The sequence below is a fragment of the Rhincodon typus genome, chromosome 4 (assembly GCF_021869965.1).
Source record: "Rhincodon typus isolate 14 chromosome 4, sRhiTyp1.1, whole genome shotgun sequence".
Taxonomy (NCBI): Eukaryota; Metazoa; Chordata; class Chondrichthyes; order Orectolobiformes; family Rhincodontidae; genus Rhincodon; species Rhincodon typus.
Genome location: NC_063335.1, coordinates 50,498,370 through 50,518,946, shown reverse-complemented (window position 1 = coordinate 50,518,946; position 20,577 = coordinate 50,498,370). Strand labels below are relative to the sequence as shown.

Genomic DNA, 20,577 nt, shown 5'->3' with positions numbered 1-20,577 from the left:
CAACCCAAGTTTTTCCAACCTCTCCTCATAGCTAATGCCCACCATACCAGGCAACATCCTGGTAAATCTTTTCTGTACCCTCTCCAAAGCCACCACATCCTTCTGGTAGTGTGGGGACCAGAAGTGAACACAATATTCCAAATGTGGCCTAACTAAGGTTCTATAAAGCTGCATCATTGCCTGCTAATTTTTAAACTCAATGTCCCGGCCGATGAAGGTAAGCATGCCATATGCCTTGTTGACTACCTTTTCCACCTGCGTTGCCGCTTTCAGTGACCTGTGTACCTGTACACCCAGATCCCTCTACCTATCAGTACTCTCAAGGGTTCTGCCATTTACTGTATATTTTCCAACTGGATTAGACCTTTCAAAATGCATTACCTCACATTTTTCCGGATTAAACTCCATCTGCCACCTCTCTGCTCAAGACACCAATCAATCTATATCCTGCTGTGTCCTTTGACGGTCCTCATCACTATCCGCAATTCCACCAACCTTTGTGTCATCAGCAAACTTACTAATCAGCCCAGTTACATTCTCCTCCAAATCATTTTTATATATTACAAACAGCAAAGGTCCCAACTCTGATCCCTGAGGAACGCCACTTGTCACAGCCCTCCGTTCAGAAACGCCTGAACAGAGAAGCTGGAAAATGCTACCTTATTCATCCAAAAACTGGATACAATGCAGAAAATGGTTCAATGACTTTACAAGAGCAACAAGGATAAAAACATCTCTTCACTTTTGAATGCAATAGCATTGCACCCCTACACAAGGAAAAAGGGAACTATATGACAATTAGCCTGATATAATTGTAAATACAATGGATACTGCAACAAATTATTATAAGAGATGTAGTAACACTGGGACAATCATAATACGATTGGGCAAAGCCAACACCGATTCATGAAAAGGAAAATATATTTTAAAAATTCATTAAGAATTTTTTTTTGAGATTGTAATTAGTCAGGTCAGGGGAGCCAGTGGAGCCAGTGGATACTGCACATATTATTGTTCTAATATTATAAAGTAATACATAAAAAGATGATCATTCAAAAGTAGCATTCATTGAATTAAGAGTAATATCTTAGGGTGGGTTTAGTTATGACTAAGGGATAGAAAACAAAAGAACAGGAATAAAATAGGTGTTTTTAAAGTTAGGAGGCTATAGCTAACAGGATACAACAAAGATCAGCACTTGGGTCTCAGTGATTTACAACTTATAACAATAATTTAGATGAGGACACCAAGTATAATGTAACCAGTTTTGCTAATGACACACAATTAAGTTGGAAAGTAAATTGTGAGAAGGACAAGGATAAAGACAGGCTGAGTGGGTGAGAAAATGGCAGATTGAGTACAATGTTGGTAAATGTGAACTTATTGACTTTGGAAAGAAAAACAGAAAAGCAGAATGTTTTTGAAGGCAAGAGATTGGGAAATGCTGATATTCAGGGGGATGTGGATGTCCTTATATATGAAGTTTATGAATTGCAGGAAGTTAGCCTGATGGATTCTTGAGATGAGGAGATTGACCTGTGAGGAGAGAATGAGTAGACAGTGCCTATATTCCATAGAATTTAGAAGATTGGGAGGTGATCTAAATGAAACAAAAAATTCTAAGGGGCTAGGAAAGGTAAATGCTGTGAGGATATGTACCTTGGCTGGAGAATCTAGAAGTAGACAGCACAGCTTCAGAATCAAGGATTGGCCATATGAGACTGCGATGAGGAAACTCCTATACTGAAAGAGTTGTGGAACTTAGCAAAACACTATAGGTGTTCCATTAGTGAATGTACTCAAGTCCAAAATTGATTTTCACATGCGTAGGGAATTAAGGAGTGCAGAAGTTCAGCCATGATCATTTTGAGTGATAGAGCAGGTTTGAGGGGCTCCTATTTCTTATGACGTTATAAAACTGCTTTTACTACCTCCCCAATCCATTCTCAATAATTTCATTCCCTTCTTCACATATTTCAGCAATCACAATGGCATATTACAACAACAGTTTGTCATTCTAAAGTCTCCCATTCCCGTATTAGCAGTGCATACTAAAGACTCATGTAAGCAGGGTCAGCTTGCTGAAAATCAAGCCCCACTATTTCAGGAATCATCACAAAAGTTAAATCTTTTAAAAAGTATGTAATACTCCCCAAATTACTAGATTTTCAGATCCAAATTGACAGAACGCATGGACCAGGTTTCTGTACTTAACAAGAGTTATTATTTATTAAAAGTGATTAAACTCTCACTATAGTAAACAGTTATGAACTATTGGCATATAACTCTACTAATTAAAACTCTACTCCAGTTACAAACTTCCCTTTATGCATACACAAAGAAACACTGACACAGAAAAAAGACATGGGTTATGGATGGAAAGAAAACTTGGAAAACAGTACTATGGTCATTGTTCAGAGGATCTGTCGAGATGGTTCATGTGACCAGAATGCTGTTTCTCAGTCTTTGTTTTTCCAGATTCTTCCACTGGTTTGCAAAAGGCACAGGGTGGCTGGTTTACTAATAAAAAGTCTCTGACATCTCAATTAAAAGTCATAGTTTACAACAACTGCTGAAGGAAAGATAAACTGGTTTTCTTCAAGCTTGAAGTGTTTTTCTCTACAGAGAACAGTGAGGCCCCAAAACAGTGCTGGTCCAAAAGTTTCTATCTAACTTGATCACTGTCCCAAGTTGTTCAGCTACCTGTGAACCAACCACATAGTTGATGGCAAACAGAAGACCTTTGTCTTTGGTAACTTGTCATTAGGCCACAAACAAATCTGCTACTTGTTGCCAACCAAAGTTTCATTTGTACACAACTCGTCAGCATCAGTCCATCTGTGACACTGCTGTAACTGCAGCTGTGTAGTGTTCACAACGAGTATCAGGCTACTTGCAGTAAAACTTGCAATCTTAATGTTAAAACAGTTCTTACCCTATTTCAGTCCACAATTTAGATAAAACAATATTTTTGCTCATCCTACCACCCACTAGTCCTTCTGCTGCTCCTTTCTCACTTTGAAGTATGTAGATTTGGCTTTAAGTTCATCACCTGTGCATCCTGAATTAGTGTTATTTGTTCTCCACCTCACAATAAATTCATTCCATGCACAATTAGCAATTACACGGCAACTATCATAACATTGTTCTACATTCAGAATACTGTCACCTACAAATGATCATGGCATCCTTAATACATGCCTCTTTTCTCTTTCTTCAACAATATTATCAGTAGCAGAAGACTCATGGACAAATACTGCAGATGCAGAGGAGGACAATCCTCCTGTGGATGCACTATCATGTACACCATCTCTTGCAGATACCAGTTCAAATGTTCTGCATTTAGTGGTTTGTGAGTTGAAGGGGTCAGTGCATTTCATCTGTGGGTAACAGAAGTCCTGTTAACTGGTAAAACACAAAGGCAGCTTGATGAAGGCTGAGACCCCTCTCCCAAAGCTACTGTTGTTTACAAAGATTATAACTTCATGGGCTATGACAACATACTCTGCCATCAGACAAGTGTTTCAAGAGTTACTGGACAATGTACCAAGAAATGTGGAGGTGGCCATTTCCAGCTCCTCTGGCATCAGTTTGGAGGACATCAACACTATGCTGTCTACCCAGGAGAGTGTGGCCATCTTGAGAATCATTGCAGGCAGATTCTCACAACACAAATCCATGTGCACTGGGTTGGACGAAAGCTCAAACAAACTACCATCGGGTTCTGGGTTGCACCATGGACAGTTTGGTAGATCAAATAGGTAAGGGGGTTGAAAATGTTTCTTGCATTCTGCAGTCTGGTCTCATGTAGATTAGAGTAATCATGGGCAATAAATACTGGACTTGCTGGTTAGATTAATAATAGAAGTGCTGACACCTAAGAGAATAACAATATTCCAATTGCAGCAGTACTTCACAACCTCTCTCAGGAGGTCTGCGTATGTCTTCTTTCACCACTCCCTCAGCCATACTTGCAGTGGTTCCAGCAAATCAACTGGACCAGACTACCTCAGCAACAGCCAAGGTGGAGTAGTCTGGAGCCAGGCCTTCACAAGTTCTTGCATCCAGAGGCCACCAGCCAAAAACATGTTATTGACCTCTTTATGAGGAACAGCAGCCTTCTATTAATTTTGATGACTCTAGGATACCACTCGGTGCAGTGTATTAATGAAGTTAATACATCTCCTTTAAAATGGTGATCATTTGAACAAAACATGAATAAAAGGCAATTATTCTGGTTGGATTTAATCATTTTGATCCACATTTGGCACTTTTGTCCAGACAGTTGTTTAATAGCAGCTTTTGAGGCCTTCATCAATGTGCTACTGTTACTGAAGTTGGTTGACCAGTTTTAGTTTCATCTATGTAGAATTGAGGCAGTAGAGAAGAATGCATCAAGGAGTGATAAACAGAAGAACTCTGTTTAAGTTTTAAGAGTATCTCAGAGACAATGTTTCAGTGTGGTGATCCTTCATATTTCATGCTGCAAATAATGAGCACGTGTCCCTATTTTGCTGCTTCACATTTCACTCTGGTTTCCCTTATCCAATGCTACTGCTCTTCCTTATTCAAATACAGACCTCACTGCAATGTGAGGTTATGTAGCATACACCAAAGGTGCAGGAGACAGTCTCCAGGACAAACTGAAAGGAACATCACATCTCTCCTCCCTACAACCTATTGAGACCCTTGGAAATCTATTGCAGCATATTTGTGATGTATTATATAACCTGGCTTCGACTATATCTTTGTTGCTGGGGTGAAATGGGGTTGCACAAACCTCATTAGGCATATTACTAGGGCCTAGCTATGAGTCTGTCAAATAAACAGAAAATACTGGAATAATCAGAACTCATACTAAAGAGTTACGCACTTGAAACTTTACCTCTATTTCTCTCTTCATTGATGTTTCCCGACCTGATAAGTTTTTTATTTCTGTTGGGGTTAATTTGTTCCCCAGCAGCCACTCTGGAACATTCCTCAATTATGAGCATGATAGCAGACATTTTCAGGAAATGCATTGAGGCAATTCCTTTGATACCTTGAGCATAGCTGCATGACTGGCCACTATATGTACACTGATAGAGGGTTATCTTGGTCTATTTACATATGTCACTGGATACCAGCCCTATGCCCTGATGTGAGACCTTAAAGACCTGGAGGTGAGGGGAGGCCAGAGACTGCTTAAAAAAAAGTCCCATGCTCTCGTTTCCATAAACTGTTGTGGTCGATGGGGAAGGAGATGTCTTCTCAGACAAGCCTGGCATTAGCCACCTTCTTAACACTGTACATTGTGATACTTGCCTGTTCCCTGTAGCAGATTGAAAGGATTCAGTAGCATTAACAGTAATTTCCACAGAGGCCTACCTGTTAGTGACTGATAAGGTGCTGCTGAGATTGTTGCTGAAACTACATCTCCCCCAAGTTCCTCCATTCAGAATGACTTAGTAAAACACTTGATAACAAGCAGTTAAAGCTCACTAGGGATGATTAGACCAAAAGGATTTACTGGGCCATCGCCTAGCAAACCAAACATCACAAAGGCTACTCCAAACCAAGGTATTGTATCTGCTGGCTCCCTTATATTCAGCTTTAGTAGCTGTCATACACCCATCATGTCAGATTTTACAGGCAGATCCAAAACTAGGTGGGGTTTCCCCAATTTTGAGTTGAAATTACAATGAATTACATCATTCTAATACAACTTTTGCAATATAAGATGCCCCATCCCCACAAGGTTATCATCAAGAATAGTTCCAGACTCTTTCTTGTTGTAAGGAAGTCATTTCTGCTGTGAGTATACTTATCTTTATTTAAGTATGAATTGCCAAAGCAATAAAAGACAGCATTATATTGGAGTGATGATTTTTATTTTGTTTTAAAAGTTACAGTAAGGCTCCCATATTTAGCATATTACTACAGCTAACAACTGTATTATTTGATGTGGATCATTAGTTTGTTGTTAAGTTAATTGTAACATTTAGCCTTACATATCTTGCAAAGCTGTTTGTGGGAAGCTTGCTTACAGTGGTGGAGATTCTTTTAAAAAATGCTATAACAGCAATCAGTACTGCAGGCAATTCAGCATGTTTCTATATTCAGTTGGTATATATATTATGTATAAAATTTTATACATAATATATACATATATTAACACTATTGACTTGCCTTGGTACCATATGCTGTAATAGTCGTGTCTGACAAAAATCTGTCATTCTCTGTTTTGAAAATAATTTCACTTTACCTACCCTATCAAATCCTTTGATAATTTCAAGCATCTCAATTAAATCATCCATCTATATATACTATAGAAAATACAAGCCTTCCTTATGCAACCTGTCTTCTTCATTGAACATTTCTACATCCAGTAACAGTATGGACAGTCTACACTGCCATCTGCCAGGGCCAATGTAACTTTCCTGAAGTGCAATTTCCAAAATTGATTCAATGTCATGGTGAATCTACCTACAGCACACCGACTGCAGTGGTTCAAAAAGGCAGCTTACCACCATTTTCTCAAGGGCAATCAGAGACGAACAATAAATATTGGCCCAGCCAGCAATGCCCACATCCCACGAGCGAATTAAAAAATAATTGATTGCCATACTTCATATGTGTTTAATCAGAGCGCTGTGCAACTGTAGTTCAAGTGTTAACTATGTATATTTGAACTCCCTTGAGATTCCATTAGCTGTTTTGATTATTACTTGCACCTGTGTATCTTTTTTTTGTACAGAGACCCCTAAATCATTCTGCTCTTTCACAGTTCTTAGCTTCTCACCAATTAGAAAAACTCCTTTCTTGCCTCTAAAATGGATGATCTCACACTTCCTCGTCCGCCTTAATTTTGCCAATTCACTTATTCTACCAATGACCCTTTACAATTTTGAGGTCCCATCTATATTACAATAACTTAGTATTGTCAGCAACCTTGTACATAAGGATCTTCTTCTCCTTCATCTAAGGCATTGATAAATATAGCGAAAAGCTAAGCCACCAGTCCAGGTCCTGGGGGAACAGCACAAGTCACATCCTACCAATCTGTATCCATTGTTCTACTCTCCATCACATACCTCATAACAATTTCCTTCCTCATTTCAATAAGTTGCCTCTAATTCCATGAACCTTTTTTTACTAAGTCTCTTGTGTGAATTGTGGAAAATTATTGAATATCTTCTGTAAATCTCAAAAAGAATCATGTTAGAGTGATCAACATCCATAAGAAACTGCAAGGCATGTCATTAATAATTATTAAAATAGTAATCAATTGAGAACTCCAGATTAGAAATGGCAAATCATTGGAGGACCCTCTTAGAAACATAGGAACAGGAATAGGCCATTCAGCCCGTTCAGCCTGCCTTACTCCTTAAACCCCCATACTTTTAATGCATTTTATTAATCAAAAAAAGTTGCAGCATTATAAAGTATTGTTGAAATTATTTGTTCTGCAAGAAAATAATTATTTTCCACCGAGTTAAAATAGGAATATAATGCAAAAAGCAGCTTTCGCGAATTATAACAGACAAATGCGTATTGTGTTGAAATCACTCCTTCTGCTATTTTAGTGGAAGGAATTAAGCAATTTATTTTTAATCAAGTAAAATCCCTCTCCCACAATGACATATCTGTATTAAATATTCATCTCCTGAAAACAAGGTCATTTGTAATCTAAGATGTCAGAAATTGTTTAAAATGTGTCATGTAGCATCTAAAAATGGGTAAAAAGAGGACATGTTGATATGTGACCCATTATCAGAACTAAATTATAATATTTTGTTTCAGTTATTGAGTTACTCTTATCCTCATGAAGCTACTTCAAAATAAAGGTTGTTTGTTTAATGTAGGTATATTAGCACAGAATCATTTACACGTAATACACACCTGCCTCTGGGCTGATGTGGGTTAGATGCCACAGTAAGTCAGCTTTGTATTGTTAATATAAAATGCATTGTAATTTTGGATCATTATAAGGTTTTAGTTTACAAATTAGAATGATATATCTGAGATTAGATTTCTTTGCAAAATTTGATTGAAGTTTCTAGAATTATTTTGTTTGCACATTTAAGATAACTGCAACATTCCAGGAAACAATAGTTTGTTTGGAGGATATCCTTCAATCTCTGAATAAGATAAATTTCTTGCAATTTACACTGACATCTTCTATTCAATAAATTCTGAATTCATTGCTACTGAACATTCAGTTGCTTTTTCCTTGGAGTAAAAATGATGTACTATAGTATTAAGTACACACAATGTTGAATACTCAGATTAATTTATGTAAATCCATGTCCCACTTCATTTTCAGTATAATTCCTTGGCCAAACCCTATTTAGTTTAGTCCCATTGGTAACACCTCACATCTGGGTTAGGTTGTAGATTCAAGTCTCACCAGAAACTTGAAGACCCAACTGAGGCTGGAATTTCACTTCACTAGTGACAAAGTGATGCGTTATATTTTTCAAAAGAGCAGGCAATTCTTCTAAAACCTGGCTGCCATTCATTCCTCAAATATTAAGCTTTTTGGGGTTGTAGCAGCTTTTTGAACGTGTTGATCAAGTTTTGTCAGCTTCTCAGTTTGTTATTTTGAGAGATGAGAACAGGAGACCATGAATAAAATTATGCATTAACAAATTTAGAACAGGAGGCATTCAAGGAGAATGTTAAATTTATTTTGAAGTGATTAAGGGAGAAACATCAGCAATGCTCAAAATTAGGTCAGATTGGTGAATAAGGGAAAACATTTTGAAGGGATATGGGAATAACATGAGTAAATGTGATTAAAATATTTGCTCACATGGAGGGTAAACTTCACCATGGATTGTTTAGATTAATCGTCTGTTTCCATATTGTGACTTAAGCATATATCTTTGTACGATTTACATTGTATCAGGGAATGAGGTTGACTCATGTGGACTGATATTTGTGGAAGTGAAATTGAAAAAGGAAATAAGAAAAATCAGCAGGTAATAATAAAACAGGACATATTCCTGTGCCAGAAAATCTCCAAAACTGACGTTGGCCAGGAGTGGATTGGAGGAGTTGCAGATATTAAAATATTCAATAATATTTGTGTAATAATAGAAAATACTGGAAATATGCAGCAATTCTGGCCATGACAAAAATCAGTCCTCGTTGGATAAAAGTTCTCCTCAGACTTGGGGCAAGGTGTTTCCACAAATTCTGAAGGTATGAATCAAGAAAGGCAGTGCCCTCTTGTAATAGGAAACTGGCAACAAAGTTAGACTTGCAAGTAAATTGAAAACCAGAAACGTACATAACACTGTGGAATTTTGAACATTGTGTAAGGTTTTCATTCAGGAAAGAGGTGTGTAAAAGCACCCTGTTATGGCCATTTGGCTATGTATGTAAAAAACCAAAAGAACTGTGGATGCTGGAAATCAGAAACAAAAACAGAAATTGCTGGGAAATATCAGCATGTCTGGCAGCATCTGTGGAGAGAAATCAGAGTTAACGTTTCAGGTCCAGTGACCCTTCTTCAGAACTGGGTATGTATATATTTTGGAGACAGATGCTGGAAGCCAGAGTCTATAGGTGTGAGGCTGGAAAAGCAGAGCAGGTCAGACAGCATCAGAGGAGCAGGAAAGTCAACATTTTGGCCTGAGACCCTGTACATGTTAAGTTCAAATGGGAGTCAACCAGTTGAGTTGGGCTCACAACTTTTCCATGTGGCTTGCTGCCTCTTTCCTGTCTACAAAGTATATGACAGGATGAGTTCTCCCACCTCTGATGATAGACTTGAAACATTGATTCAGTTGCCTTCGCTCCAGATACTGCCAGAAATGCTGAATGCTTCCAACATTAAACTATATATACATTTTATAATTCACATGTGGGGTGTGAGCATCGCTGGTTGGAGCTGCAATTATCACTCATCCTTAGTTGCCCTTGAGAAGTTGGTGGTGAGCTGCCTTCTTGAACTGCTGCAGTCCATGTGCTGTAGATAGATCTTCAATGCCATTAGGGAGGGAATTCCAGGATTTTGACACAGCGACACTGAAGGTTTAGTGATATATTTCCAAGTCAGGATGTTGATTGACTTGGAGGGGAACTTGCAGGTGGTGGTGTTCCAATGTATCGACCGTTGTCCTTTTAGACGAAAGTGGTGGTGGGTTTGGAAGATGAGACAAAACAGTATGGAGCTGGATGAACACAGCAGGCCAGCCAGCATCAGAGGAGCCGGAAAGTTGACGTTTTGGGTCGGGACCCTTCTTTAGAGGTCCTGACCCGAAACGTCAGCTTTCCTGCTCCTCTGATGCTGCCTGGCCTGCTGTGTTCGTCCAGCTCCATACTGTGTGGTCTCTGACTCCAACGTCTGCAGTTCTTGTTGTCTCTGTGAGTTTGGAAGATGCTGTCTAAGGTGAATGTCTGCAGTGCATCTTGTAGACGGTACACAATTCCATCAAGCAACATGAGATAACAAGGTGTAGAGCTGGATGAACACAGCAGGCCAAGCAGCATCAGAGGAGCAGGAAGGCTGACGTTTCGGGCCGAGACCCTTCATCAAGCAACATCCTGGTCGCTGTCTTTCACTTGTGCCTCCATTTCAGATCGAAAAACAAAGACTAGCTGCGAGACTCTGATGATGCCAAAAGTGAATACATCTGCAAGCAGCACTGTGGACAGGCCCGGTCTCCATAACGACGGAGGCGCTGCGGGGCGTGTTGTTGAGCGCATGCGCCGGGTCGGCCAGGCTCAGCCTCTTTACACAATCAAAATGGCAGCGAAGGTACCGGCGGTGTTCGTGGTGCTATTGTGGGGAAGTATGTACCGCGGGGTGCGGGTTTGTTTTTCACATCCTTACCGCATTATTATGCATGTTTTTTAGATTAAAAGAAGAGGGACGATTGTCCAAGATATCAGAGTTTTCGAGTGTTATCGCACCATCTGACTGAGATGTGTTTTTGTTGCAGTTGCAGCCTTCTGGAGCATTGCGGTCTCTTCCTTTGCCATAGATCTCGATGAAACGTAAGTAACACTGAGTGGATGAGTGTACGTGACCCTTCAGCCTCCTCACGCTTTGCGCCAGCGTTGGGGAAAATGGTGCTTTTTCATTCGATAGGCCGAAAAGATATTGTATCCTAAGTAAACCGAGTCCCACGTGCATTTGTCAGGAATGGATTAATATGATGTTAACACAGTACATTTTTGTTTCTTAGTAGAGGGGGATGCTTAAGTATGGGTCCTACGTATAAGGGAGATATTGCTGCCAAACTTTTGAAGACACGATTGGTGATTTTCAGTTTCCCTTAAATTGTAAGCAAGGCCCACGCCTTTAAAACTGACAGGTGATGATGCCATTGGAAAGAACAAATTGTTAGAGCTGTATAACTGTAAGGGATTACTCAGCTTTGGGTTTGACAGACCGCACGGAGTTATACGAGAGTTCAGCGGTTGATTTTTATTTTGCCGAGGTGATTGTAGTTATTATAGTAAGCTGTGTAAGTACGGAGTCTTAGCATTTATGTTTGTGGGACAATCTGAATTGGATCTGTGGACCTGCTTTAGTCAAGTCTATTATCCACAATGTGTGTGAAATTCCTCTTAAAACTCGTTTCCCCTGAAGGTTGCAGTTTGCGTATCATTGATAGATTCAGCCTGATCGGTGCATATGCATTGTTTCTTTAATGAATATACTATTTATGTGTCGTACAGTTTCCACAGATTGTTGAACATAGTAATTTAAGAGTTTAGGTATATTTAGAACTTGAGTAAATTGGAATAGCTGCAGGTACTTTTTTTAATGCATTGAAGCTGTGTTAGTCAAGTGTACCACAGGACAAATGCTGACTTTCATTTTAAATGTAAGTTGCTTTTCCTGAACAGTAAATGATTTACGTGGGAGTGTTGGTGTAAAGTTGCAATGATTCAAGCTGGGGGTACTGGTTGGTCCTGTATTTTTGTTGGAAATGGCCAACCTGTTTTATACTGGCAAGAATCTGAGCTACTTTTGCTGTTAAAGAAAATACATCTGTGCTAAAGACCAAAATAAAAGTGTTGTTAATGCACAATTTATATTTTCTGCTGACAAGATTAGAAGTGGTTCCACCCTTAACCTTCTGTTGGCTAGATTACTGTGGCCAATTGAAATATTCAGGCTGATGCCCTGGCTGACTTGAAGTTTAGAGACAGCAAGGTGCAGAGCTGGATGAACACACCAGGCCAAGCAGCATCCTGCTCCTATGATGCTGCTTGGCCTGCTGTGTTCATCCAGCTCTGCACCTTGTTGTCTCAGATTCTCCAGCATCTGCAGTTCCTACTATCTCTGACTTGAAGTTTATCTCATTTTTACCATAATAATTTTGAACCACATTGGGCACCATATCATTAGGTATTGATGACACAGTTGAAGTTTTCAAAGCTTTCCTTGTGTACTGCTTCAAACAACCAAATTAGTTCAGGATTTTAGAAGATATATTTTAAATAAACTTCATTTTCTTTTGAACTGCGATTTAGTTGTAAATGTCATACTTCTCTAAAAAGAAAGGCTGTAGATGAGAAAGAACCAACGAACACCACAGATATGTCATGCTACACAAATGCAATTGAATTTTTTGGGGAAAATCACTGTAGACACGAAAACTGCATTAAACATGATTTGGACTTTTTGGTAGTAATATCCGTGAACCTGTCAGGGTTCAATGATTAGACATTGCTGTCAGTTTTAAAAGAGTAATAGAGTATGCATAGTTAAATGTGGAACCTTGGAAGATGCTATGTGATTGTACACTTTGTTTTTCCAGAGGATGCTCTGTTAAAGTCCCCCTAGAATGCAATTAAGTGGCCACCATTGAACTAGTAGAACTTACACTTATTCTCACTGAAAGAATCCTTGGAAAAACTTGTCCTATTTGTGTCTAATTGAATGAAGTGCAACTGGGCTTTAATTGATGTCTTAAATTTAAATTGCTGTCTTAATTCATAACTTGGAGCAATTTTTTTCCCCCACCATCATCTCTTTGCTAGATGATCTACATAGATCCCTGGTAAAATCAACATCCTGTTTCTTTTTTGTTAATTCTCAATTGTTAAATCTGTCCACAGCCTCTCACTTCCCTAGCTCTCTAATAGCTTTTTCCTGTGCTCATCTAATTTAGACTATTGTGCGTCCCCAACATTATCTGCTGTCAAAGTTACGTAGGCTTCAAGCTTTGGAACACCCTACCTGCACTTCTTTCCTCTCTACCTTCCTTTCTTACTTTAAGACACTCTTTAAAGTCTTCCTCATTGAACAAGCTTTTGTTTATGTGACCTAATTTGGTGGTTCACTGTTGTTATTTTGTTTTATAATGCTCCTGTGAAGTGCCTTGAGACAGTGCTTTTAACATAAGTGAACTAAATATATTTTGTTCCTGGGCAGCATGGTGGCTCGGTGGTTAGCACTGCTGCCTCACAGTGCCTGGGTCCCAGATTCGGTTCCATCCTTTTCCATCGGGCGACTGTCTGTGTGGAGTTTGCACATTCTCCCTGTGTCTATGTGGGTTTCCTCCCGTTGCTCCGGTTTCCTCCCACAGTCCAAAGATGTGCAGGTTAGGTAGATTGCCCATGCTAAATTGCCCGTGGTGTTCAGGGATGTGTAGATTAGGTGGGTTATGCAGGATGGGTCTGGGTGGGATGCTCTGACGGTCAGTGTGGATTTGTTGGGTCGAAGGGCCTGTTTCCACACTGTAGGGATTCTATGATTCTATGATTTAAATACCCTCAAAAATTAATTTTATACTTGTTGAATATTGCATTGTTTCATTTTACTTTAATGTGTGAAATTTAAGATTTTTAGCCAATCATTCAGTTTGCTATCTGCAAAGCCTAAGAAGGAAATGGATTCCATCATTCTTGGTTCCTGTTAGCTGGCTGTGAGAATACTTCAATGTAATTGGCAGCTTATCCTTGATGACGTTACTTTGCCTGGATGTCTAGACATTCTAAAGTTGTTATGAGCCAGGACTGATGTAGGGCTGTTAGAAATGCAGGTCCCTAGAAGCCAACCGGATCAGTGTCATTGTTGATTTGAGAGCAGGTAGTGTTCATTTGACTTTATAGTGAATGGGGAGTTGGCTTCTGGACAAGGCAAGGGTCCAGAAGAAACAAGTTGAAACTGGTGTTACGCTAAACTATAGATTTAGAACTTGTGAAATAGATAGTACTGAGTGTGAATATGATGAGGATGAACCACGAGAAAATGTTGCATTGGTAACCAAAGATTTAAGTCAGTCGAAGAGCATCTTAGTTCCTGATTTATTCAATAGTTGGTGCAACCCACTAGACCGTGGTGTCAGTTGACTGAAAAGTTATTTGGAATTCATGGACACAGCAGATGAATTGGGTCAAACAAAAGTGAAAAGTCTTGCCCGTTTTCAATTCGGGCGTATCAATCATTACTACCTGTGAAATTGCAGGATTGCATCACTTCATCTAAACTGATGTCATCCAGAATAATGTACCATTATTACTGAGTAAGTCTTCAAAGAGAAAGGTGAAAATGTAGTTGGGCTTGGAGAATGATGCATTTGTATTCACTAAATCAGTAAGTTTGCAGTTCACGGGATCCAGACATTAACTTCTCAAACCATTGATTTCATGGTGGGTGTCAAAGCAAAAGCTGCTTCTCCAGCCCTTGCAACACAGTGGTAATGTCACAGCCTCTGGGCCAGAAGGCCTTTGTTCAAGTCCCACCTGCTCGAGAGTTGTCATAACATGTTTGTTTCTTAAAACAAAATAGCTGTGTTTGTGATTAGGTGGTGGGATTATAAAATTTAAACAAAAACTGTTATAACTAGGGACTAGGGTGCATTACTTTCCCCACCAATTCCATTTTAATTTAGCCCACTTTCTTGTTGGTGTTCATATTTGGTATTGGTTGAGTATTTTGTCCAATTAATGGATTATTACAGTTAAATATGATTCATTTAGAAAAAAGAGCAAGTTGGTTCTTGATGCCTTTCTCTCTTTTGTGATTACATCCTCATTGGATGCCCTTGGAGAGGGAATGCACAGTACTCACTGAAACCTGAAGCTTTTCAGGATAGGTGGGCACTACAGGGAGAACTGGGATGTATTATTGACCCCTTATCCCCCATTATGAAATTTTGATTTTGTGCCTCCCCCTCTCCATTTACCCTTGTTTGGTTTTTGGTTTTTGTCATGAAGTCTCTGTTGGGCAATTTTTGCTATTTGCTAATTTAACGATTGAAATTATTGAAGTCAAAGAGCTGAGTTTTTGTTGGTATGTGTGCTTTACTGGCCTCATGGTTCAGAAGCCCAGGCCCTGCACTGGGGTCTTGGTTTCATATGCCATTATGGGAGCTGGCGGAATTTAAGTTCGAGTCTTAGTAATGGTGGCCATCAATAAACCACCTTGCTCCCATGCTTAATATTTCCATTGTTGGCCTGCTCCAGTGCTTCAACAAAGCTCAAAGCAAGCTGGAGGAACAGGAGCAAAAACAAAAGTTGCTAGAAAAGCTCAGCAGGTCTGACAGCACTGTGTTTTCTCCACAGATGCTGCCAGACCTGCTGCACTTTTCCAGCAACTTCTGTTTTTGTTCCTGTTTTACAGCATCCACGGTTCTTTTGGTTTTATGGAGGAACAGCACCTCATTTTTTTGCCAAGGCATTTTTATAGCTTCTAGGACTCGAATGGTAATGGAATTCAACCTCTGTTATTGTATGTAGTCTCCCTGATAATCAACAGGTAGAAATCTTTTTCTTAAAGGAGAGAGGGCTAAGTATAGAAATAACCTAAATAAACTTTTAAGTGAGAATTCTAATGAGAAAATATTATGGAAAAGGCAAATAGTATTCTCTCCTTTATCTGAAAAGAGAACAATTGCAAAGTAAGCAGCAAGTACTTTTTAAATTTTATTCTTTCATGGGATTTGGGCAATGCCAGTAAGACCAATATTTGTTAATTCTCAATTATTATCAGTATCGTTGAACTGAATGTCTTGATAAGCTGAGGGATAGTTAAGAATCAGTTGCATTGTAGTGGATCTCAAGTCAAATATAAATCAGACAAGGTGTGGACAACAGATGTCCTTCCCTAAAGGACATTCATGACCACTTGGGTTTTTAACATTGATTACCCTACTGCAGTTTAGTTTAAATTCCACCAGCTGGTATGGTGGAATTTGAATGCATGTCCTCATGGTAATAGTCTTATCCTTGATATTAACATTATGCCACTATCTTCCTAGCATTGTGCATGACATCATTTAGTTGAAACATTGATGTCAGAGGGTATTGGGGGGAAAAATGCATTGGAAATTTACAAACACAATAATGGGGATGAAAGAATATCGATATGAATATAAATTTGTAAACAAAAGGCTGTTTTCATAGTTTGTGGAAACGTCTTAAAGAAGTGATTGAAAGGCTTAAAAAGTACAAATAAAACATTTCCTCAACTGGCTGGTGAATGGGTAACAAAAGATAAATTTAGGATTATTACAGGGGATTGGTTAGAAAAGTTGCTATTTATCTTTGGGTACTAAAATGAGTCGCTGTTGACTCAGTATCAATGCAGCATTTAAGAGGGAGCATATGTCAATATTTTGGTGAACATAAAGGGTACAAGGAGACAACTTAAATGGAAATAGAATGGGTAGTGCTGATCAGATAGGCTCAGTAGATATAACTGTTGTTCACTGAACAAGAATTCTACCTTTCTGTGCTTTGTGAAGCCATTCTAAACAAGGCTGCCTCTAATAGAGTTAAGGTCTCCATTAAGTGTATCATGATGTGCAAATGGTCTTTGGAATATCTAAATTTTTGCATTTGAAAACTAAAACTAGTTTTATTTTGACTTTCTTGACTGCAGAATCCCAGACTGGCTCTATAATTCAAACGCATGATAAGAGAACAGTCGTGTAAATCCCATTTCTGTTTCCCAATTCCAAGATACCCAGAATCCATTCTAAATAACAAACAATACAAAAGTGACGTATAAATCGTCTGAACAGTTACGGTGTTGGCTTCAGATTTTCTAGATACTTTTAATCAGCCTGTTTAGACACATACTTGGGCCAGGTGGGGCTTGAAACCAGGCCTTCTGGCCCGGATACAGGTGTCTAAGTTGTGCTATATATATTGTAGCTTAGTATGGAGATAATTGGTAGCAATGCTCAGTGCAACGGACTCAGTTTCTCTCACCCAATAATCAATCGCATGGTCCATTACTCCATGTAGTACCATGTAGGCAGCATTTCCTGTACTGTAGGTCATAGTGATTACTCCTTCAGAGCAGGAATTGTGATTGCGCAGAGATTACCTAGCCCAGAGGCACTGATGGGAAGCCCTACACCCACTGGATTGATGCTATCAAACAGCATATGGCTGATGATGAGCGCAAAGTGTTCTTTAAACTCAGAAAACACACTTTTGACAGTGGTATTGAGTGGATTAGGATCATTTTGGTATAGACACAGCCTGGCAAGTATAACTCAGTACTGACTGACTGTGGGTAAAAGCTGGCAGGTCTTGCAGCTGATCCAGGAAGTTGAGTAACAGCTTCAAAATTTGTGTTTGTGTTCTTGTGTGACTGTTGTATAGGCACTCTACCATAGGCTAGTAATTCTGCTTCACAGACACTGGCAAATTTGACGAAAAGTTGGAGAAATGGTCTGAATACAGTGTGTCTGGGGTTAAAGACAGCAGTTAATCATATGGGTGGGGGAAGGAGGTTTATAACTGGGTGGGAGGAGACTTGCATTGGTTAGAATTTGGTGGGGGTGGGGTTGGAAGATGAGTTCATTGTGAAGTGCTTATGGATGGTACCAGCGATGTGAGACTTATTTCAATGTCTGAACTAGTGGCTGAGAGTCCAATTAAGTGACGTAGCTTCTTTAGAGATTAGCAGTTCTTGGGTCTCTGAAATAGAAAACCAGAAAGGAAGGATTTGATGTAAGAAGGGAAGTGGAGTGGAAGGTAAGTAGTTCAGGATGACGTGCTCTTCAGCTCGCACTTTGTGTCTGACAGCTGTGCATTAAACTGAAAGCACTGGCTGCTGTTGGGTAAACACTATATAATTGTTCAAATGAAATGGCAATGCAATGTTTGAACGTAGTCAGCCTGTGTGGGAATGGGTGTGACCTGATTGTGAATGGTCTTCAGCCCCCTCCACCACACCCCTCTCTCTCTCTCTCTCCCCCCCCCACCCATCCACCCATCTCCTGTCATTTGAAAATGGAAGCAAACTAATATTTAAACTGGTGTGTTTAATAACCAATCTGGATTTTATGTTTTAATGTGTTCACAGTATAAATATTTTTAATCACTAAGTTTGGTTATGTATAAACACTGAAAGTTCCATCATAGGAAGCAGTTCAAACTTTGTTTTTAAAATGGATATCACTTACAGTTTTTGAAGTGTGAAGTCTCCAAGTGGCTCACTCAATAAATGCACCAAACAATATGCAGCTGAGTGGTACCAGCAGCATAATAGAATCATTATTGGTTCATTTTTAAGATAACTGATCTTAAAACATTACATTTGATCACTTCTCAGAAAGGATGTAGATGGAAAAAAATACTAGCAGAATACAAGCTCTTAACTTAGACATAAGTTTTAGTTTTCTTGCTTCCTTCTGGTTGTCATGGACCATAGCAGAAAATGAATTCTTCAAAATTTTGTCTCTGTCCATCAATTTTTGATGCATCAGAAATGAATTGTGAAATATTTGACACCAAGAGCCATATGAAACTGGACAACTGTATGGTTTGACTCCAAGGTCATAACGTAAAAGTTTTCTACAAACACTAGGTAGGGAACTGCAAATGGCCTTGCCCAAAGATGTTCAAGGACATCCAGCTGTAACTAAAGACTTTGAAGGATTGAGAAATAAACAGGTGAATGACTGAGCAATTTAAATTAACGTAGGTAAATTCAAGAGCCAATTAGATACGGGAAGAGAAATAGTGAAAGAAAAAAGCATTGAGTAGAGGGAGGAGAAAAAAATTGAGTAAAAAGCAAAAGTAGTAGTATTTCACCAACCTGCAAGGGATGATTCTACGGTTTAAATAATCACATTATGGCTAATTGAGGCAGATTGGCAGCCAAGAACAATAGCTTAAATTTATGTAACATCTGTTAACAAAATCAGCACCCCAATAGGTAGCACAGGATTAATAACAAACAACTTAACAGCATACCACATCAGATGTTAGGGCTTGACCAAAAAGAAAAGTTTAAAGATATACTTTAAAAGAGGAGAGAGTTTACAGGGCTGTATTCTACCAGCAGTCGGTCAAGTGTCATTTTCATGGAGTTTCATGGAGGATGTTTTTCTGCAAGGCTTTGAGTTTTCTTGTGCAATTGTCCCAGATTTACATTATTAACTACGTACAATGCTGCTGTGGTACTCCTCTCATCCAATACTAGCCTGAATCTCCACATGCCACTTCTAGGATGTCTAGAAATCCCTGATGCCAGCACATATTTAAAAGACTGTCTTATATACGGTCAAGTGCAGTTGCCCAGATCAGCTCTGCACTGTTCATAACATTTTGTCCTGGAAATAGCAGATTTGCAGAAATTGTGCCCTGCTTTGCAGACAGGAACCTGGAATCCCAAGTGGGTAGTGTGGTGCAAAGGAGGGTATCCTTTTCACCCAGGACCAGCATAACAACAGACCTTTCTAGGCTGTCCCAAGGTTGTTACTGGAGTCAGCACAGTTTCAACCATCTAGAGGAACGCCCACATTGTAGAAATAAGATCTTAAGCCACTTTTGCTCTGCCAGTGTAAGTGCCATCTCACATCAAGGTTCATGTTCTGCGTCTTTCACTAGTGTATGTAGCATCTTGACTTGTTCATTTGCTCCAACCCATCCTAATCTCCCACAACAGTCACCTTCCTTACCCTCTGCACTGCCTACTCTCACTTAGGAGGTCTCAATCACCCCCACCAAACAGACCCAACATGCAATAGCATTAATAGCTATGCCATCCACTTTCATCTTACTTATTCCCTCCCTTTCTCTCATTCCAGGAGGAAGCAGCGCACAGAACGGCACAGTGAGCCAAGGAGGGTGGTAGGGTTCCTGACATTCAACTCCTCTTTCAACTTCTGACCCCCACGAGGAGAGGATCATGACCTTGTCTGACTGTGCAGAGGCCCTTGGACTGCCATTGGAGGCTGTTCAGGACTTGACTGTAGACCACTCCCCTTAGACTTTGAGTCATGGTTATTTGGTTGAATTACATTGTGTTTGACTTGTAACATGCTGGCATATGGAGTGTGTCCACACTGTTGACTGTGGACTGCTGACAACGTGACAGGCTTCCTAGATTTATTCTGCTAAAAGGCAAGGCAAGATGGAAGGAATCTGAGCCTGTTAGCTCTAGATGAGGGAGCAAAGCACAAAAACAACAAACAGAAATGGTGTAAAGTAAAGGTAGGCTCCACGTGAATAAGGTGAAGAGAGCAAGCGAGTAACCTTAAGATACAGCCCTGGCGCAATCTGTGAGCTAGGTGCCTACCCAGGCGTGCACTGTGTCCTTGCTGCAGCATTGCAATGATAGTTGCCATTCCAAAATGCAGTATTGGTTGGTAAATACACCTTTTGATC

At 39.5% G+C, this 20,577-nt stretch overlaps 1 protein-coding gene across 1 annotated transcript in view; it reads left to right on the top strand.

Annotated features, from left to right (window-relative positions):
• The first annotated feature begins 10,729 nt into the window (after window positions 1-10,729).
• Window positions 10,730-20,577, top strand: part of tmx3b (thioredoxin related transmembrane protein 3b) — a 134,141-nt gene continuing 124,293 nt past the window's right edge. The window contains exons 1-2 of the mRNA XM_020517218.2: window positions 10,730-10,781; window positions 10,932-10,986. Of these exons, the coding sequence (XP_020372807.2) occupies window positions 10,736-10,781; window positions 10,932-10,986 (101 nt within the window). The 5' untranslated portion in view covers window positions 10,730-10,735. The remainder of the gene's footprint in view (window positions 10,782-10,931; window positions 10,987-20,577) is intronic.